This window comes from Saccopteryx leptura, chromosome 2 (assembly GCF_036850995.1).
Source record: "Saccopteryx leptura isolate mSacLep1 chromosome 2, mSacLep1_pri_phased_curated, whole genome shotgun sequence".
NCBI lineage: Eukaryota > Metazoa > Chordata > Mammalia > Chiroptera > Emballonuridae > Saccopteryx > Saccopteryx leptura.
This window is the reverse complement of record NC_089504.1, coordinates 79,627,509-79,650,231: the sequence shown is the minus strand read 5'-3', so window position 1 is coordinate 79,650,231 and position 22,723 is coordinate 79,627,509. Positions and strand designations below refer to the sequence as shown.

At 37.1% G+C, this 22,723-nt stretch overlaps 1 protein-coding gene across 7 annotated transcripts in view; it reads right to left on the bottom strand.

Moving 5' to 3' along the window:
- The window catches only part of DENND4C (DENN domain containing 4C), a 141,830-nt gene that overhangs the window by 98,971 nt on the left and 20,136 nt on the right, over window positions 1-22,723 (bottom strand). For 6 of the 7 annotated variants that reach the window (XM_066368235.1, XM_066368236.1, XM_066368234.1 and 3 more), the window contains 2 exons: window positions 6,805-7,126; window positions 262-514 (listed from right to left, as the gene is read on the bottom strand). In XM_066368235.1, coding sequence (XP_066224332.1) covers window positions 262-514; window positions 6,805-7,109 — 558 coding nt within the window. In that variant the 5' untranslated portion in view covers window positions 7,110-7,126. Of the gene's footprint in view, window positions 1-261; window positions 515-6,804; window positions 7,127-13,434; window positions 13,509-22,723 lie in introns of those variants that run through there. The other variant, XM_066368238.1, reaches the window with a different exon arrangement.

Genomic DNA, 22,723 nt, shown 5'->3' with positions numbered 1-22,723 from the left:
TCAGTATAACAAAAGCAACATTAGCATGTACCCCTGCCAAAAAATCCTGATTTTAAGTACGTATCTACTTTCTCAATGAAATTTTTCTAAAACATCAGCTAGCTAAGGATTTCTTAAATTACTATGAATCATAAAAATTAGAGCTAAAATTAATAAAAATCATGAAAACATAAACTGAGAGTAAACTACCCAATAATAAACAGGAATCCAAAAATTATCTTTTTTTAAATATGAAAACTGAAAATGAAACTTTATTCTTACCATCCCACAATTTAAGTTTTTGTCAACTTTGCAGAAAGTATGAGGAGGGGTTTCTCCTTTATTGGTTATAATAACACAGATATCAGTTACAGCCAATGAATTCTGGGGTCTAATTTGAGGAGCCCTTCGATAAGTGATAAAGATTCTTTGTGAAGTAGTTGAACTATTGTTGACATTGGCACAGCGACCATAGGGTGTGGCTTGGATCACTTCACATCCTGGAATAAGCCTTTCTTTTCCTTCATATAGAACTCTGCATGGCGGGGAGGGGAGAAGTAGATAAGGAAACAAATTTCACGTTAATGCCGCTTTTGTTCTTGAAAAAAAAAATTTGGTCTCCTTTATCTATTGTTTCCCAAACCTTAATTACAAACCAAAACTAAAATTACTACCTTGGGAAGTATAAATCTTTTTACTATTTTTCAACAGCTAGAATATAATTTTAAGATGTATAAATAGGCTCAAAGAACTTGATTTTTTTGTTGCTTATTAAAAGAAATATATGAAATAAGAAAAGGGCAACACCACAAACATGCTCAGGTCAATTCCTAGAGAACAAGTTTTCAGAAAATTTTCCTCCGTAACTCCTGTCAAAATTTTACCTTTAAGCCTTTGAGTAATACGAACATTCATGTATGTCCTTGTGCCTCCTGACCATTCAGAGTAGGATCGATTTACTTTTAAAATGTGTAAGGCAACATTAAAAAAGGGCAAGTGTATGTTCTTCCTGTTTCCATAAATTGGTTATCAAAGAAACATGATTTTAAGTTAATAAAACTGTAACTGGAACTAATTTCATTTTTTGAAAAAAAAACTCACTCCTGGGGATCAGCGAGCATGAAAAAAACTCACTACTCAACAGGTTAAAACTCCTTTATTTTCTAGATGAGCTAGTAAATAAAAAAGATATCTCATGTTCATGGATAAGCAGCTTAATATGGTAAGATGTCAACTATTTTCCAAACAGATCTAGAGTCAATACAGTTCCTATCTAAATCCTAGTTGTATTTTTTTTTTTGTAGAAATTGGAAGCATGTCCTTCAAGTTCATATGGAAATGAAAGGGACCCAGTATAGCTAAAGCAATCTGGAAAAAAAAAAAAAAGAACAAATTTGGAAGCTCACACGCCCCCATTTCAAAACTTCTATTATCTGTTCTGTATGTCTGAAAAGTTTCAAAAAATAAAAGTGCTAGAGAAAAATACTAAGTTGAAAGTCAATGAATCTGATAAATTGAGGAAAATAAGAACTTTGGATAGTAGTCTGTGATTCTTTATCTTAATAAATATATCTGACAAATAATATTATATATATTATCCTGTTAAATTATACAATATAGAGTATTTAACATTATAAACTACAGACTTTTCTGGGAAAAAATTACTTTACTTTTGTAAATATCTCAGTTTATAAATCAGTCAAAAAGGTCAAAAGTTGGATAACAGTATTTCATACTTCAATGGGATTGGTGCTTGTCTTATAGTGGCTAATAGGTTTTCCAAACCTCACCAATGTGTTTGGGGGATTAGAGTAGGGGAGAGACAGTCACCAGATATTCACAACTACTTGATCTGGAGAGAAATATTCGCCACCGTAATTAGCCAAAAAACAACCATACACTCTAGCAAATTTGGGTCAGTAAACTATATCAAAAATTAGATGCCTTAAGGAACTGCATGATGTATATGACAGCCACCTGCAATCTGAAAGCATTTAAGTGTAATCATCTAAGTCAGGGGTCCCCAAACTACGGCCCGCGGGACACATGCGGCCCCCTGAGGCCATTTATCTGGCCCCCACCGCACTTCTGGAAGGGGCACCTCTTTCATTGGTGGTCAGTGGCGGATGCATCCTGTGCTCCTGGAGTACTATATGTGGTGGCACTGCAAAGCGCAGCGTCGCTCACGTACAGTACTACTTCCGGTGACGCAGGATGCACGCATCACGGCTCTGGAAGCACGTCATATCACTTGTTACGGCTAGCAGTGACAAATATGGAACTGGACATTGACCATCATCTCATTAGCCAAAATCAGGCCCATAGTTCCCATTGAAATACTGGTCAGTTTGTTGATTTCAATTTACTTGCTTTTTATTTTAAATATTGTATTTGTTCCCATTTTGTTTTTTTACTTTAAAATAAGATATGTGCAGTGTGCATAGGGATTTGTTCATAGTTTTTTTTATAGTCCAGCCCTCCAACAGTCTGAGGGGCAGTGAACTGGCCCCCTGTGTAAAAAGTTTGGGGACCCCTGATCTAAGTCATAATTTAATTTTTAAATTATGCAGCTGAAACACAAGCAGCAACCATCTTTCAGAGATTCACATCCTTTCAATCACGACTGTACTGAGGGGTAGGGAGAAGGATGTGAAAAGATGGCCTTTGAAGGATGGCTAACAGAGGAAACAGCGAGGGCTAAAACATAGGATAAGTCCCTGGCTGGTTTCCCATCAACTGACATGCATACCATCAAAAGTTTATCCTATAGCCATTCTTCTATGAATATTACCTATCTTCTTAAGACAACCATAGAGAAAATTTTTTTACATGTCCTAAATCACTCCACCTCAACCAATAATTTGCATTCACACCCACTTTAATCTCCTTTCCTCTTTTCAAAGGATAAGTCCCTCCCATTAGTCAAATCCAGTCACCTATGCTGTTATTACCCCCTTAATTGGTTTCATAATTTTGTTCTATCAAATATCTCCTCTTACTCCTATATTTCAGCTCTTTCTTCTCTATTGTTTTTTTTTCCTTCAATATAAAGGTGTTTAAAGTTATTCCCTGGAAGAAAGGTTAAAAAACAGTCCTTGAGCCTGACCAGGTGGTGGTACAGTGGATAAGCGTTGAACTAGGATGCACGGGACCCAGGTTTGAAACCCCGAGGTGGCCAGCTTGAGCACAGACTTATTCCGGCTTGAGCGCAAGCTCACCAGCTTGAGCACGGGGTCTCTAGCTTGAGTGTGGGATCATAGACATGACCCCATGGTCACTGGCTTGAGCCCAAATGTCACTGGCTTACAGCCCAACGTCGCTGCTTGAGCCCAAGGTCATTGGCTTGAGCAAGGGGTCACTGGTTCGGCTGTAGCCCCTGGTCAAGGCACATATGAAAAAAGTCAATGGACAACTAAGGTGCCACAATAAAGAATTGATGCTTCTCGCCTGACCAAGCGGTGGCGCAGTGGATAGAGCGTCGGACTGTGATGCAGAGGACCCAGGTTCGAGACCTCGAGGTCGCCAGCTTGAGCGCGGGCTCATCTGGTTTGAGCAAAAAGCCCACCAGCTTGAACCCAAGGTTGCTAGCTCCAGCAAGGGGTTACTCGGTCTGCTGAAGGCCCGCGGTCAAGGCACATATGAGAAAGCAATCAATGAACAACTAAGGTGTTGCAATGTGCAATGAAAAACTAATGATTGATGCTTCTCATCTCTCTCCGTTCCTGTCTGTCCCTGTCTATCCCTCTCTCTGACTCACTCTGTCTCTGTAAAAAATAAATATAAAAAATAAATAAATAATTAAAAAAAAAGAATTGATACTTCTCATCTCTCTCCTCCCTGTCTATCTGTCCCTCTCTCTCTACAAAAACAAACAACAGATTCTGATTCAGTAAATCTGGGGCAGTGCCTGAGAGTCTGAATATCAAACATACTTTCAGGACCTATAAACTATATGGGTCCATGAACCATACCTTGAATTGCAAGGCCCATAATGATCTTCTCATTTTCTTAAAGTCAAGCTTTCAAAAAGAAGCCTCTATTATTCCAGTGTCAATCATTTCTCAATCTTTTCTAACCTGGCTCCTGTAATCAAAGATCCTATAAAGTTGTATGACCACCATCCTAACTGCATTGACTTAAAAGAAAACGATGGAGGCTTAACAGGGTGGATGATACTAGAGGAGTTAAATAGATGGTGATTAAAGGTAAAGTAAAATAAAGACAAATCATCCTTTGGCTTTGAAAATTAAAACATAATGAGGACCTTAGGATAATTTCACCAGAGCTCTACTGCAGCACTGAAGGAAGTCAATGAGCATGATAAGTGGTGGTCAAAAGCAGTAGCTCACTACTTCTCTTGGTATCTGAACAGAATAACTGGCAACCAACTACTTAAAGAAAATTCATGGAGCCCTGGCCAGTTGGCTCAGTGGTAGAGCATCAGCCCAGCATGTGGAAGTCCCAGGTTCAATTCCTGGCCAGGGCACATAGGAGAAGTGCCCATCTGCTTAGCCAACCCCCCCCCCCCCCCGGCTCTCTCTCTCTCTCTCTCTTCCCCTCTGGCAGCCAAGGCTCCACTGGAGCAAAGTTGGCCCGGGTGCTGAGGATGGCTCCATGGCCTCCACCTCAGGCACTAGAATGGCTCCAGTTGCACAGAGCAATGCCCCAGATGGGCAGAGCATCACCCCCTAGTGGGCCTGCCTGGTGGATCCCAGTCAGGCACATGTGGGAGTCTATCTCTCTGCCTCCCTGCTTCTCACTTCAGAAAAATACAAAAAAGAAAAAAGAAAAAAAAGAAAATTCATGGAAATACAGTATACAGAGAAGTGTTATAGAATTAGGCACCTGAAACGTATATAATAATTTTAACCAGTGTCACCCCAATAAATTCAATTTAAAAAAAACAAAAAAAAATTATGAAAGAATCAGGGAAATTTATATATATGATGATACCAAGGAATTAATCATTTTTTGAGATGTCATGTTATGGTTACATTAAAAGAGAGAGATTCAACATAAGAAAGTCAACTGATGTAATAAATCACAGAAACAGAATGAAGGAAAAATCCACATGATCATCTCAATTAATAATGAAAAGGCATGTGACAAAATCCAACACATTTTCATGATAAAACTTTCTCAAAAAAAAAAAAAAACAGAAATAAAGGGAGGGAGGGAACCTACCTTAACATGATAAATGGCTTTTATGAAAAACCCACAACTAACATCATATTCAATGGTAAAACACACTTTTCTCATAAGATCAGGAATAAGACAAGGATGCTTGCTTTCACCACTGCTGTTCAACAATGTACTCTTAATTCTAGCCAGAGCAATAAAACAAGTGGAGGGGGAGAGGATAAAGCAAACTGCAAAGGAAGGAATAAAATTATCTCTATTTGCAGAGGACATGATCCTATTATTTTTTTAAAACCCCCAATAATACCATATGAAAGATAATATATTCAGCAAACTTATAGGGTATAATATTAACATATAATTAAAATTCAGCTGTGTTTTTATACACTAGCAATGAACAAGCAAAAAAAGATATTAAGAAAACAGTTCCAGCCTGACCAGGTGGTGGCGCAGTGGATAGAGCATTGGACTGGGATGTGGAAGGACGCAGGTTCAAGACCCCGAGCTCACCAGCTTGAGTGCGAGCTCAACTGGTTTGAGCAAAGCTCACCAGCTTGGACCCAAGGTCGTGGCTCGAGCAAGGAGTTACTCGGTCAGCTGAAGGCCCATGGTCAAGGCTCATATGAGAAAGCAATCAATGAACAACTAAGGTGTTGCAACGAAAAACTGATGATTGATGCTTCTCATCTCATCTCTCTCCATTCCTGTCTGTCTGTCCCTACCTATCCCTCTCTCTATGTAAAAAAAAAAAAAAAAAATTAAAGAAAACAATTCCATTTATAATAAAATTCAAACAAATAAATTACTTAGGAATAAAATTAACCAAGGTGAAAGACTAAAAGCCACAATACATTGCTAAAAGAAATTTTAAAATAACTAAATAAATAGAAAGACCTCTCATGTCATAGATTAGAAGGTAATATTGTAAAGATGGCAATACTCTCCAAATAGATCTACAGATTAAATACAATCCCCATCAAAATTCCAACAGCATGTTTTACGTAAATGGACAAGCTGATCCCAAATATTTCCCTAAATACTCTCAAGTACTTATGTTTTTACCGATGGTGATTATAATAAACAGAACAGCGTAATACATGACATGTATATATGAAAAAATATTATAGATATTCTAAAAGCACATTTGGAAAAAAGGCTTTTACAAAAAGAATGTTCATTTGCTGTGGAGTAGACAGTAAATAAGTATATCATAACAACTACACTTCTTCTAAACTGTAAATACCCTCTTCATTGCACTAAAAGTTACACAGCACAATTATATTTTTAAAGACAGAAATGTTCTTTTGCTAAATAAGCTAAAGACTTTGGAGAGAAAAGAAAGCATCACATAACCCAAGTAGCTCCTTTAAAAAATACTGTCTTTTATTGTAGCTTCTTGCTCTTTTATGTTTAATTAATAAGCTTATCTGATAAGTACAACAGAAATGGAATCACATTTCAGGCTCTACCGCCTTCATTTCAATAGCCTTTTGAATTGATCTAATGATTCAAGTACATACAATGCAAAGAAATTCAGTAAGGGTGGACAGAGATATGTAATATCTTATGATACTTGAATCTGAAGTAAATAATAATAGAACTATCGAGGATTTCAAATTCCTATTCCCATGCATCTTAAAAAAATTTTATCCCCTCACTATAGCCAAAGAAAATAAATTACAGTACCCTATATCAGTAAGGGGTGGTTTATCCCTGCCTCTTTTATAACAGAGGAAAAGTTCTGGGCTTTTCAGACTTCCATAGTTTAAGTTTGCTTGGAGAGCTGATGGAGTGGCTTCAACACAGGTGTAACCTTCAGGTACTGTTTCCCCAGCTGATTTGTTAATAACTGCAATGTCTGTAATTGGAGCTTTAGGTCCAGTTGACTTAGTATCTAAACGATTTATTTCTTGATCCAATAGAGTAGATGTATCAGTGAGACCTGCCACGACAAAGTAGTCTGTCACTCTTGGCCCTTTGTCTTCTATCATGGCTGCTATTATCTTTCCTAGAAGAGGGAAAAAAAATCAATTAAATAAAATACTTTATCCTGACTCACTAAAATTAAAATTCTCCCAAGTTAACAGTGCTCAACTAACATACTTCCCAGTTGGATTTATAATCAAACTGTTGTCATTCTGTATAAGCCTGTCATTCTTGTGAGCTTTTACCTCTAACAAAGTACAAATTTGCAACATCAATTCATTTCTAAGGTTACTATGATCCTTTTACATGCCAACGGCTCTGTAAAGAATAATCAAACTGTCACAGGCCAGCTTTCCTTTGACCAAAATGCACGTAATGAACAATATTTAGACCATTTAATAAGTTATTGTAAGTTACAGAATTCCTAGAGCTAAATTTCACATTTAAACATAATTCATCACGAATTAGTCAAGGTCTAACTTAAAGAAATTAAGATAATGGTAATAAATATAATTAAACCAGTCTCTTAACAATCCAGTTAGAAGAGTCTATTCTTTACAGTTAAGAAACTTTATGTAAACATCAAATAAACTATGTTTAGTATTAAGTATTTCCTATATAAATACCATATAGAATATAAAAAAATTATAATCAAAGTTATATAAAATACACATTAACAGACTTAGATAATACAAGGTAGAAACCTAGAGAATATAAACTTTGATTCAAGATTTCTATTATCTTTAAACTTAGTACCTCTAAAAATTAAGTTTCTGAGGTCTTAGATATTTCCATCGATTTTATGTGCTTTATAAAAACTTTCTTGAGGTATAGTTTGCATACAATAATACACATTTTTTTTTTGTATTTTTTCTGAAGCTGGAAACGGGGAGAGACAGACAGACTCCCACATGCGCCCGACCGGGACCCACCCGGCACGCCCACCAGGGGGCGATGCTCTGCCCACCAGGGGGCGTCGCTCTGCCGCGACCAGAGCCACTCCAGCGCCTGGGCCAGAGGCCAAGGAGCCATCCCCAGCACCCGGGCCATCTTTGCTCCAATGGAGCCTTGGCTGCGGGAGGGGAAGAGAGAGACAGAGAGGAAAGCGCGGCGGAGGGGTGGAGAAGCAAATGGGCGCTTCTCCTATGTGCCCTGGCCGGGAATCGAACCCGGGTCCCCCGCACGCCAGGCCGACGCTCTACCGCTGAGCCAACCGGCCAGGGCCAAAAATACACATATTTAAAGTGTATAATTTGGTAAGTTTTCACAACTTATACACCTGTGAAACAAACATATCCATCAACACCCAAAATTTTCCTATACCCCTTCATCATCCCTCCCCTTCTCCAACAGAATGAATGATCTGCTTTCTGTCACTATATGCTGGTTTCGAGAATTGAGATACATGGAATCATTATAGTATGTATCCTTTTTCTGTCTGGCTTCCTTCATTTATCATCATTATTCTGAGATTCATCCATGTTGTTGTGTACATCAATAGTTCATTTCTTTTTTATAACTGTATAGTCCACTACTGAATATGCTACAATGTGCTTATCCATTCATCTATATAATAGACATTTGGGTTATTTTCAGTTCAGGGGCTATTCAAGCTGTCATGAACACCCATGTAGAAGCCTTCTGGACATATGTTTTCATTTATTGTAGGTAAATTTCCAAGATGGAACTGCTGGATAACCTAGTAGGTGTGTGTGATTCTAAAAATCTGTGAGGAGTTTTATAGAGTAAATATAATTATTTTACATTCTTACCATCAAGTATATGAGAGTTTCAGTCGTTTCACATCCTCTCCAAAACTCTATAAGGCCAATCTTTTTAATTTAGACATTCTAATAACGTCTATAGTGATAGTTAACCTTAGCTTTAATTTGCATCTTTATAACTAGCGATGCCCACAGCCATCTTTTTATGTGCTTATTTTCCATTCACACATTTTCTTTTTTATTTATTTATTTATTTATTTATTTATTGCATTACATAGATTCTAGTGTCTTCATATATTTTATTAAGTGAAGTTTCTATTTAAATCTTTGGCTATATTTTAATTGAGTTGTTTGTTTTCTAATTATTGAGTTTTTTGAAGACCTTTATATATTCTAGAGACAAGTTATTTATTAAGCATATGATTTGCAAATATTTTCTCCCAATCTGTGGCTTGTCTTTTTCTATTAATAGTGAAAACTTCTTCTGAAAAGAAGTTTTTATTTTTAATGAGGTCCAGTTTCTCAATGTGTTATATTAGGGATCATGGTTGTGGTGTCATATTTAAGAAATCATTGTCTAATTAAAGGTCATCAAGGTTTTCTCCCATGTTTCCTTAAAAAAGAAAAGTTTTATAAATTTAGGTTTCACATTTAGGTCTATAATCCATATTAAGTTAATTTTTGAATATGGTGTGAGGTATGAATCAAGATTCACTTTTCACATATAGATACACAATTTTTTAGCAACTCTGGTTGAAAAAAACCATCTTTTCTCTTCTGTATTACCTGTGTTCATAAATTAACTTCCAGTATGTGTATTTATTTCTGGATTTTCTATTCTGTTCCACTGATCTATTTGTCTATATCAGTACCACATGGTTTTAACATTAGCTTTATAATAAATCTTGAAATCAAGCAGATAGTTTTCAACTCTGTTCTTTTTAAAAAATTGTTTTGAAAAAAGGTACTTTGCATTTAAATAAGCAGTTTGGAATCAGCTTGTCAGTTTCTAAAAAAAATTAGTAATTTTTTAATTGGGATTGTGCTGAATCTGTAGGTCAATTTGAGGACTGACAATATTGAGTTCTCTAACCCATAAACAAGGTTTAGCTTTGCATTTATTCAAATTTTTAAACATTTCTCTAATCAGTATTTAATAGTTTACAACATGTAAGTCATATCTTTTGTAAACTTATAATTAAATACTTAATAATTTACATGCTACTGTAAATGGAATTCTTCCCTTTTAACTCAATTTCCAATTGTTCATTGCTATCATATAGAAATACAATTGATTTTTATCTACTGATCTTATATAATTCAATCATGCTAGTTATTTATGAGTTGTAGAACTTTTCTGTAGGTTCCATTAAATTTCCTATACAGACAATAATGTATCTGTGAATAAAGGCAATTTTATTTCTTTCTTTCCAATATAGTTGCCTTTTATTTCTTTTTCTTGTCTTGCTGTGCTGGCTAGAACATCCAGTACAATGTTTAAGAGAAATGGTGACCAAAGAAGATATATAAGTGACCAATAAGCACATGAATAAATAAATGCTCAACATCACTAGTCATAGAAGCATTATTCACAATAAAAAAAGTAAAAACAACCCAAGTGTCTATCAATAGATGAATGAATAAATAAAATTCAGTATATCCATATAAGGGAATATTATTAAGCCATAAATAGAATTAAATTTGATAAATGCTGCAACATGGATGAACTTTGAAAATATTATGCTAAGTGAAATAAACCAGACAGAGAAGGAAAACTAATATATGATTTTACTTCATATAGACACAAAGTTAAACAGAGATTACCAAGGGCTAAGAGAGGGGAGAATTAATGAGTATAGATTTTGAGGAGCCACTGAGCCACTTCATCCGCAGGTATTGTAAGGTACCAAAAACTACAGAATTAATATTAATATTTTAAGAGGCTTGGAGAACATTTTATTAATTTGGGTTAAGGTGTGCAGAGAAATTGTGAGAGTAGTCTTTGTACTGTGTGATTGGCATAACCAGGATGGCCCTTGGCATTGTATTCTAAATGCAAAGGGGAGGAAAACATGGATTCCCAGACATTCCACCATGCCTATGGGGAAAAGGGTGAATGTCTAGCCAGGTACAGGGAGAGAAAAGCCAAAATAAACCTTTTCTTATAGCAATGAGCCATTCGCGGGCATTTGTCCCCACCGAAACTACCTCTCCTATGTAAATGCGTGTGGTTAACACGTGTGACTCTGGACATAGAGATGGCAGATAAACACTAGATAATATAGGAATGCCTTTAATATGTAAAGAGACATCTTTCTACCATTGTGTTGGCTTGTAAATTTTGTTTTCTCCAAAATGATGTATGACTTGCTAATTGAACATGGTCCTATCATGTTAAAGGACATATGACTATAACCAATAGTGGTAAAGGGCTCCTAATTACAATTTTTGCTTCTGTACTTCCCACTTACAAAACTATAAAAACTAGGTAGAACAAAGGGCCGGCGCGCTCTCCCTCAGATTTCTGTCAGAGCTGCCTCCGCTTGGCCAAGCTAGACAATAAAGCTTTGATGTGTAAACGACGGACCTTGTTCCTGTCTTCTATGTTTTGGGTCCCTCCGAATTTGGCTTAACAGATTTATACTGGGGATAATAGGAAAGTTTTGGGTGTAGACAATGGCAGTGGTTAGACAACATTGCCGATGTATTTAATACCACTGAACTGTACACTTACAAATGGTTAAAATGGTACATACTACATAGGTATACTTTACCACAATAAAATAAAAAAAGGAAGAGAGAATGCATCAAAATCATCTCTCCACATTAAACGTTGGGCTTCTGTTAATTTATAGAGTAAATTCCTGGAGTCAGCTCCCTAATTCAGAGTATATAAATGCCTGTATAACTACTGTTATATATGTTACTTTCTTGCTTTCTGAAAAGAATATACCAATTTACCATGACAATAATAATGTATGTATTGTCCAAAGAGTATTAAAATTGTATTTATGCTTATAGCAGTAAGATTAAGAGTAAAGTTGTTTCAGGAAAGTTGTTTAAATACACATTTCTTTGATCAAAAAAATGGGAAGAAGGGATACTTAGAATGGACATCTTTGCTTTGTTCCTAATTTAGGAAAAAGCATTATTTCTTTTACCATTAATATGATTGTACTTGTAGTTTTTCCATACATGTTCTTTTTTTGAGGGAAAGGAGTCAAGAAGCATCAGCTCTTAATTGCTTCACTTTAGTTGTTTATTGATTGCTTCTCAGGGAGCTCAAGCTGAGCCAGTGACACCTTGCTCAAGCCAGCAACCTTTGGGATCAAGCCAGCAACCTCAAAATCATGTTGATGATTACGCACTCAAGCTGGTGAGCCTGTGCTAATGCCAAATAAGCCTGCCCTCAAACGAGCTGAGATAAGAAATCCCCTTTTACTAACAGGTCTAAAAGACATTTTATGATTTAGGCCAAGTATTCAAAGAGATTTTGTAAACATGATTTTTATACTTGTGTGTGATTTACACCAGCTCAAGATGGCAGATTACATTCCTACTTAAGGAGGGCTATTATATTGTAAATGGAGACGTTTTGGAAGGAGGAAGGAGACTCTAACCCCCTCTCTTCCCCACACCTGTGAGAAAGAAGTAAACAGCCAGGAATAAGGGAGAGGAAAGGGAGATTTGAAGAGCCCTTTCCTCTCTCTCCTTTCTTTCTCCTTAATGGGCCATTTACAAACACTTATCCCAGGGGTCCGAAACCTATGGCTCAAGAGCCAGACATGGCTCTTTTGATGGCTGCATCTGGCTCGCAAATATTTAATAATAAAAAAATAATGTTAAAAATATAAAACATTCTCATGTATTACAATCCATTTGTTTCCTACCACTCATATTCATGGTTGCGGGTGGCTGGAGCCAATCACAGCTGACCTCTGGGACAACACCAAATTTTTATTGGATAATGCTTAAGGTACACAGGTCACTGTAAGGTCAGGAAGTAAACTTCCTTCCTTTTAATCAAGTAGTCAGCTAGCTAATTGCAGAAACCCTTTTGATGAAGATGGCTAAAATAAAAAAAGATGAGGGGTGATGGGTATGCAACATAACTGAATGACAAGATAACCTGGACATGTTATCTTTGAATATATGTATCCTGATTTACTGATGTCACCCCATTAAAAATAAATAAATAAACTTTAATTAAAAAAAAAAAAAGATGAAGAGTATCATACTTTTCAGCAGGAATGGACAGAGGAATTCACCTTTGTGGAGAGAGCAGGTTCTGCAGTGCGTCTAATATGCAATGATAAAATTGCATCGCTGAAATGGTCAAATACAAAGCGGCACTTCGACACATGCCATACTACAGTTGCATCGAAATATCCAGCGGGGTACAGCAGGAAGAAAGCATGTCAAGAGCTACTGTGCAGAGTGCAAGCTAGTCAGCAGCAACTCCGTGTTTGGACCCAACAAGGTGACTGGAATTCAGCTAGCTTTGCTGGTGCTTTAGCAATTGTGAGAAATGGAAAGCCATTCACAGATGAGGAGTATGCCAAAACATTCATGCCAATGAACTTTTTGACAACTTTTCAGATAAAGACAAGATAATCAAATGAATAAAAGATATGCCTCTGTAGGCAAGAACTGTTCACAATCGTACCATCATGATGGCAAATCAAATTGAGGCAACACAAGTGAAGGACATGAATGCAGCACCATTCTTTTCTCTCACTTTGGATGAGTCAAGAGACATAAGCCATTTATCTCAGTTCAGCGTGATTGCAAAGTATGCTGTCAGTGACACACTACATAAGAAAAGTCTTGCTGTTTTGCCTATGAAAGAGACAACAAGAGGGGAGGATTTAGTCAAGTCTTTCACTGAGTTCACTAAAGAAAAAATCTACCAATGGATAAACTTATTTCGGTGTGTACTGATGGTGCTCCATGCATGGTGGGGAAAATCAGAGGATTCGTAGCACTTCTTCGTGAACATGAAAAGAGACCCATCCTAAGTTTTCACTGCACCCTACATCAGGGGGCGCTTTGTGCTCAGATGTGTGGCGAGCAGCTTGGTGAGGTGATGTCACTGGTCATTCAGGTGGTCAACTTTATTGTTGCCCAAGCTTTAAATGATTGCCCATTTAAAACACTGCTGGATGAAGTTGGCAATAATTATCCTGGTCTGCTTCTGCACAGCAATGTGCGTTGGTTGTCAAGAGGGAAGGTGCTCAGCCGTTTTGCGGCTTGTATGAGTGAAATCCGATTTTTCTTGAAATGAAAAATGTTGAGCATTCTGACTTAGCTAACACTGAATGGCTCCTGAAGTTCTACTATCTTGTGGACATGACTGAACATCTGAACCAGCTCAATGTGAAAATGCAAGGCGTTGGAAATACAGTCTTATCCCTTCAACAAGCAGTGTTTGCATTTGAAAACAAGCTGGAACTCTTCATCACTGACATTAAAACAGGTCGTTTACTACACTTTGAAAAACTGGGAGAGTTTAAAGATGCATGCACAGGAAGTGACCCTGCTCAACATCTTCATCTCCAGCAGCTAGCGGGCTTCACATCTAATCTCCTGCAGTCATTCAAAGCGCACTTTGGAGAATTTCGTGAGCGCACTTGTCTTTTTAAGTTCATCACCCATCCATCCATACAAGTGTGCAGTGGACAGTGCTGACCTGAGTTACATCCCCGGTGTCTCCATCAGAGATTTTGAGCTACAAGCTCTGACCTGAAGGCCTCAGACATGTGGGTGAATAAGTTCAAGTCATTAAATGAAGATTTGGAAAGACTTGCACGACAGCAAGCAGCGTTGGCGAGCAAACCCAATTATGGAGAAATGAAAAAACTTCAACCCATGGACCAGCTGATTGTCAAAAAAACTTGGAATGCACTTCCTGTCACATTACCACACACTGCAGCATGTGAGTATTGCTGTACTGTCAATGTCTGGCTCTACATATGCATGTGAACAGTCTTTCTCACATCTAAAGAACGTTAAGACCAACCTACAATCACATTTAACAGATGGAAGTCTCAACGCCTGCATGAAGCTTAACCTCACCACGTATCAACCAGACTACAAAGCCATCAGCAAAACCATGCAGCACCAGAAGTCACATTAATGGTAAGAAGTACTTATTCATCATTGGTTAGCAACAGCATAACAACGTTATTAAAAAGAATTCAGAGACTTGCTGTGCTTTAAAAGTGTTGGTCACACATAAAATGCACACATTTACTTGTATTTAGTGTTAAACATATTGTATGGCTCTCATGGAATTACATTTTAAAATACGTGGAGTTCATGGCTCTCTCAGCCAAAAAGGTTCCCGACCTCTGAGTTATCCTCTGACATCATATAAGCCCCCTCCTATCCTGAAATCCTGTGATTGACGTATGTACCTCTAGACCAGGGGAGTCAACCTTTTTATACCTACTGCCCACTTTTGTATCTCTGTTAGTAGTAAAACTTTCTAACCGCCCACCAGTTCCACAGTAATGGTGATTTATAAAGTAGAGAAGTAACTTTACTTTATAAAATTTACAAAGCAGATTTACAGCAAGTAAAGCATATAATAATAATTACTTACCAAGTACTTTATGTCAGATTTTCGCTAAGTTTGGCAGAATAAATCTGTATAAAACAACTTACTATAGTTAAATCTATCTTTTTATTTATACTTTGGTTGCTCTGCTACCGCCCACCATGAAAGCTGGAACGCCCACTAGTGGGTGGTAGGGACCAGGTTGACTACCACTGCCAAGGAATCACAAAATCCATGTATGTGAATTTGTGTTCTGTAAAGCGTATATAAGATGTAAGAAATCTAATTTCAGGGAGTACGTGTCTTTGGAGCCACAGACCCTGTGTGCTTCGCCAGCTTTAATAAATTCTCTTTTCCTCTTACAGTTATCTGAGTGTCAATCCTCCACTGAGTTGCTTTCCTGCTGCACAGAGACTTCCGGGTTTCAAATATGGGCCCTCAGTGTCCCAGGTCAATGCTCCATCCACTGCACCACCACTGATCAGACATCTGTGGGTAGTGTTTTAAACTGTAAATTCAATTCCTTTTAAGTTTACTCAATTTCTTCTTGAGTAAATTTTCATACTTTGTGTCTCTCTTAATCCATTTAGGCTGCTATACCAGAATACCATAGATTGGGTGGCTTATGAACAGCAGAAATTTCTCAACTGTTGGTCAAATAAGTTTTTAAATATGACATATATGTTTGCTTGCTTTTAGTGTGGGAGATAGGCTGTAAGCTGGCAAAGTCATTATAGCCTAAGGCTTAGTTTTAAGACTAAGCCTTTCCTACCCTGGGGTGGTGCACTCTCATGAGGATCCCATTATGCCTCAGATAAGTGACTTTGTATCAGAGACTTCCTTGTTTGTATATTGGATTAAATAAAGGTTTTGATTTCTATAATATAAAATGGGGCAGATGGGGAGCTTGCTCTCTCTCGGTTCCTGAGATTAGCACTGGAGAGCAGAGAGCAGAAAAAGGCCATGTGGAGGAGAGGAAAGGCAGCCAAGACAGTGGAGTGCTGAAGGAGAAGCTAGTTAGTGCAGAATTTGTGCAGAGAGAAGATGAGAAACAGAGGGTGAATACAGCTGGTGAGGTTAGAAACCTTTGATTCTAGGAAACTCGGGTAAGTCAGTGGCTTTGGGAGCCCTGAATGGAAAGGGAAGTGTTTTCCCACTGTGTGTATTTCTTGCCTGCCGGGTACAAGCTAGGATTAGAACTAATGGCCCACCAGTTCTTGGCTCCATTGTTTCATTACCATCTGTCCAAATCTAATGCAAACCTGCATGGGCCAGGGGACTCTGATGGTGGCCGCGGCTACTGGCTTTACATCAACAGTTCTGGATGTTGCAAAGTCCAAGATCAAGGCACTGACATATTCAGTGTCTGGTGAAAACTGTCTTCCAGTTCATCATAGAAGGCCATTTTTTTGCTGTAACTTCACAGAGCAGATGGGAGCCAGTGATCATCCTAGGTTTCTTTTAGAAAGGGATTAATCCCATTCATGAGGATTTTACCCTCATGACCAAAGCACCTTCTAAACTGCCACCTCCAAATACTATCACATTTGGGATTAGATATCAAGATAAAAATTTAAGAAGGGGGGAGAGATCCAGTCTATAGTAGTATCTTTCAAAGAATTTGTCCATTTCATCCAACTTGTCAAATTTACTGGAATAAAATTGTTTATAATATTACCTTACTATCCTTTCAATATCGGTAGACTATGCAGTGATGTAAATCCTCTCCTTCTTGATATTAGTAATTTGTGTCTTCTCTCTTTTTTTCTTCCTGATCATTCTGGCTAAAAATTTATCAATTTTATTGATCTTCTCTAAGAACCAATTTTCAGTTTCACTCATTTTTTCCTATTGCTCTTCTGTATTACATTCCATTAATTTCAACTTTGATTCCTATTATTTCCTTTCCTCTATTTAAATAAAATTTTGTTATTATTTTTTTTAGTTTCTTAAACTAGAAGTTGAGGTCATTAATTTGAGACCTTTCTTCTTTTCTAATATAGGTATTTAGTGTTATGAATCCTTCCCCAAGCAATATTTTAGTGGCATCCCACAAATCTGGGTGTGTTGTGTTCTCTTTTTATTCAGTTCAAAATACTTTTAAATTTCCCTTTCTTAAAATATTTTTCTTTGACCAATGGATTATTTAAATGTATGTTCTTCATTTTCCAAATTCTATACTTAGATATTCCAAGAACTTTCAGCTATTAATTTCTAACTAATTACATTGTGGTCAGAGGATATACTATGTATGACTTGAATTCTTTTAAATTTATTGAAACTTATTTTATGGCTAAGAATATGAACATGGTCAACCTTGATAAATATGCCATGTGCACTTCAGCAGAAGGTGTGTTCTCTTGTTGTTCGACAAAGAAGTAAAAAATGACTAAGAAGTCAGGTTAATAGTGTTTGTTCAATCTTGCTGATTTTCTGTCCTGTTAGTCTATCAATTTTTAATAGTGGTATTGAAATCTCTGATTATAATTTTAAATTTGTCTATTTGTCCTTTCAGTTCTATCAGATTTTGCTTCACACATTTTGAAGCTCTGTTATTAAGGGCATAAACACTTAGAATTGTTCTGTGTGTGTGTGTGTGTTTTTTTTATTAACTGACCCCTTTATCATTATGAAATGACCTTCTTTATCTCAGGTAGATAGTATTCTGTATTAACAAAAGCTTCTGAAGAATTAAAAAGAATTATTTATAAAAACTTAGATATATAGTTTAACAACTACATTTCTTTCAGAATCAACTTCATTTCACTTTACTGTTTAGAATGGCATACACTTTAATAAATAATGCTGTTGACATCAACAAAATGTTTATTAACTTTAATTTACAAGGATAAATGTAGTGTACCCAATTCCTCTCTCTGTAATAAAAAGACTTTTTTAAAGCTTCAAAGACCCCTGTGTGTTCCTTTGTGTTCCAAACTATGCAGAATGAATGATGAACTTTAAGTCTCAAAGAAAGTACAGTTTTATTAAAGTTATTTGCTACATTTAAGCAATTTAAAATAGGTCTTTGGTGATTCCGTTTAGAAAGCATTCAACATCAGTTATGCTTGCTGGGTCATGAAACTACAAAACTGAAAAAGTAAGTCATTTCAGATAAAATCAGTTCCTTTCTCAGAACACAAAGCAGTGTAATTCTCTACTGTTGCACCTGCCACTGAAAGTTTTGTAAAGAAGGAGAGTTGTAAAGAGGAGTTGCAAACACAAATGCCTAAAGGGGTCAGGCAGGATGTGAGTCGTGGGAACCAGAGAACACAGGCAGTCACTACTAGTCAGATACAGCCAATTGCTGCCAAGTGGAGTTAGGAAAACCAGAATTTCATTTTGCCTTTTTAAGAGAAATCAGAAATCAGGATTTCTATGTAAATCTTCAAGTTTTTAAATATTGGCAACTAATTCAAAATTCTTAAACACTAGTAAAATCAAACAAAACATACAAGCGGGTATAACCACTCTAAAGATTAAGTCTAGAAAAGAACAATTTCTAAATTCCATTAAAAAAGCTGACCTGGTAAATATCTAACTTCACCATTTAAAGATAAGTGAGCCAATGAACAGAACTGTATATCAAATTGATAATATATCCGTATAAAAGGGAATGAATGAAAGAAGAATCCAAGTAACTTTTAAACATTTTAACATGAAGAACTAAAAAGAAATTTTGAACTTTACTTAGGCTTGCTTTTGCAGACTTCTGGTCAAGATGGTGGCATAAGGAAACACGGTACTTGAATCATCCACGACCACACCAAAATTACAACTATACTTCAGAACAACCTTTATTCAGAACTGCTTGAAATCTAACTGAATGAAAGTCCTTCAACTAGGAGTTTAAAGAAGCCACATTGAGATTGGTAGGAGAGGCAGAGATGCAGGAAGGGCTGGTCCCACAACTGATGTGTGATGGTTTAAAATCTAGAGGGATGTCTTGGCTGTGGAGGTCCCCCTGAGAAGCAAGACCTCCCAGGCCAGGGTTCTAGTGCCAGAAAGAGAAGTCTCCATAACTTCTGGCTGCAAAAACCAAAATGGACTGAGTGAGACTGATGGCTGTGGGAGCCCCAGGTGGCTCCTTTCAAAGTGTCCATACATGGACTTCTCAGACTAACTCCCTCTCAGTGCCAGCACTGGGGCAGCAGCTTGAAAGGAACCAGGGAAACATGGGGAAAAACTGACTAGTCAAACATCAGGGCAAGAACTGGGGCAGTTTTCTGCCAGTTAAAAGTACTGGCAGCCTGACCTGTGGTTGTGCAATGGATAAAGCATCAACCTGGAATGCTGAAGTCAACACTTCAAAACCCTGAGCTTGCCTGGTCAAGGCATGTATGAGAAACAACTACTATGAGTTGTTGCTACTCTGAATTGATGCTTCCCACTCCTTCTTCACTTCTCTCTCTCTCTCTCTCTCTCTCTCTCTTTCTCGCTCTCTCTCCCCCCCTCCTCTCTAAAATCAATAAATAAAATCTTTAAAAAGTGCTGGCAGAGGCCATTGTTCCTTTTCTGAGACAGCCCCCCCACGAGCCAGCAGGTAGGTGCTCTATCAAACTTTCTATTAACCTGGCTCACACTATTCACCCAGCCCAGATGATTCCCTGAGACTCCACCTCACCCAACATGTGGGTCCACCCAAGCTGTTTACAGTGGCTTTTCCATACAAAATGGCCTCTCTGGCCTCCTGCTTCAGAGTTTCCTCAAATCTCTCAAACAGGCAGCATCTGGCCTCTGTGTACTCTGTACCTCTTGCTAAGTGGCCCCAGGCCTGGCACTTAGCAGCAGCTGACCTTAGTTTACAGCTTTAGCTGTTTCATTTCCTGAGCACTTCCAAGCCCAGTACAAAATAGTAGCTGTATGCACACCGCTCTGCAGCTCATGGTTGGTGTCCCCAGCAGAATGAATTCAGTGAGCACAAAAGCCCTACTGAAGCAAGTCCTGGTCTGTGGGGTCAACTCCCAAACAGCAGCTTCTCCATTATTGACCTGGGGTCAATACCTCCCTACATAGAAACCATAAAAAAGAACCAATCAAATATGAGAAGGATACACTAACTGAAGTAAAGAATAATTTACAGGGAATCAACAGTAGAGTAGATGAAGCCAAGAATCAAATCAGTGATTTGGATTATAAGACAAAAAACAAAACAAAACATCCATCAGAACATTAAAAAAAAAGACTCCAAAAAAATGAAGATGATTATAAGGAGTCTCTGGGAACTTCAAGCACACCAACATTCTCATCATTGGGGTGCCAGAAGGAGAAGAGAGACAGCAAGAAATTGAAACCGATTTGAAAAGATAACAGAAAACTTCCCTAAACTGGTGAAGGAAATAAACATACAAGTCCAGGAAGCACAGAGTCCCAACACAAGATGAACCTAAAGAGGCTCACACCAAGACACATCATAATTAAAATGCAAAAAGTTAAAGACAATGAGAAAATCTTAAAAGCCACAATAAAGCAGTTAGGGCCCTGGCCAGATAGCTCAGATGGTTAGAGCATCATCCTAACATGCTGAGGTTACAGGTCTGATCCCATGTCAGGGCATATACAGGAATCAACCAATGACAATATGAATGGGTGCAACAACAAATCAGTGTTTGTTTCTGTTTCTCTCTCTCTCTCTCTCTCTCTCTCTCTCTCTCTCTCTCTCCCCCCCCCTTTCTCTCTCTTAAAAAAATCAATAAAAAATTTTTTTTTTTTTTTAAGAAAAGCAGCTAGTTACCTACAGGAGAACTCCCATAAGGCTGATTTCTCAACAGAAACTTTTCAGGACCGAAGGAGTGGCAAGAAATATTCAAAGTGATGAAAAGCAAGGACCTATAACCAAGATTACTCTATCCAGCAAAGCTATCCTTTGGAATTGAAAATTATATAAAGAGGTCCCCAGACAAGAAAAAGCTGAAGGAGTTCATCACCAATAAACCCGTATTACATGAAATGTTAAAGGGTCTACTTTAAAAAGAAGGAAAAAAATTAGAAATGAGCAGTAAAATGGCCATAAATACGTATCTATCAACAATTGAGTCTAAAAAACAAAAACAAACCAGCAAAAAAGAATCAGACTCATAGATACAGAGAACATTTTGAGGGTTGCCAGATTGGGAGGGCAGATAGGGGGATGGGTGAAAAGGTAAAGGAATTAAGAAATACAAATTGGTTGTTACAGAATAGGGGATATAAAGTACAGCATAAGGAATATAGTCAATAATATTCTAAAATTATGTATGGTGTTAGATGGGTCCAAAACTCAGAATGGTCACTTAATAAGTTATATAATCTTTCATCACTGGGTTGTACATGTGAAACTAATATTGTATGTCAACCATAATTGAAAAATAAAAAATAGTTATTAAAAAAAAAGCTTGCTTTTTATAGCAGTAATGTTGTAGCAATTCTTAAATTATTCTGTATATATTCTATGATGAAACAATTGTTGAAAAACAAAGTTCTCATTTTGAGAAAAGGGAAATATAAATATGGAATGAAAAAAGCCAAGTAAAATGCATGTATTAGAATGGAATTAGAAATATCAATATGAAATCACAGCTTTAAAATACATATAAACTAAATGCAATGTGATGCCCTGAATTGGTTCATAAAACAGTAAGGGCACATTAATGTTAAAATTAATAAATTTTTAAAAATCTGGATTTTAATTAATAGCAAGGTAATGATATTGATGTCCTAGTTTTGACAAATGTACTAAGGTAACTTTATAAAAAATGTTAACTATAAATGAATCAAGAACTCTGTAATACCTTTTCAACATTTCTGTAAACCTAAAATAATTCAAAAATGAAAATTTTTAAATGTACTTATCAACATTATTGATAAGAGACAAAGAGTGGAAATACCCAAATGTCCATCAACTGATGAAGAGATAAATAACATGCAATACATCCATATAATGGACTGTCATTCAGCAATGAAAAGGAATTATGGTAAGTAGTTACATGCTTCAAGATGGATGAGGCATGAAAACATTATTCTAAGAGGAAGCAGTCACAAAAAAACACACTTTATGGTTCCATTTATATGAAATGTTCAAAATAGGCTAATTTATAGAAAGAGAAAGCAGACTGGTGGCTGCCTAGGTTAGGGGGTTGGAGGAAATGGGGATTGACTGCTCATAAGTATAGGGTTTCTTTTGCGGGAGGTGAAAATGTTCTAAAATTGATTACGGCGATGGCTGAGCAATCAGCCAATGGTGACTACACTAAACACCAATGAACTATAAACTTTAAATCACTACAGTGGTACCTTGAGATATGAGCAGACCAACATACAATTTTTTAAGATATGAGCTGTGACTTGGTCCATAGTTTTGTTCAAGATCCAAGCGAAATTCCAAGATACGAGTCGTGATTCAAGAACCGCTGGTTGG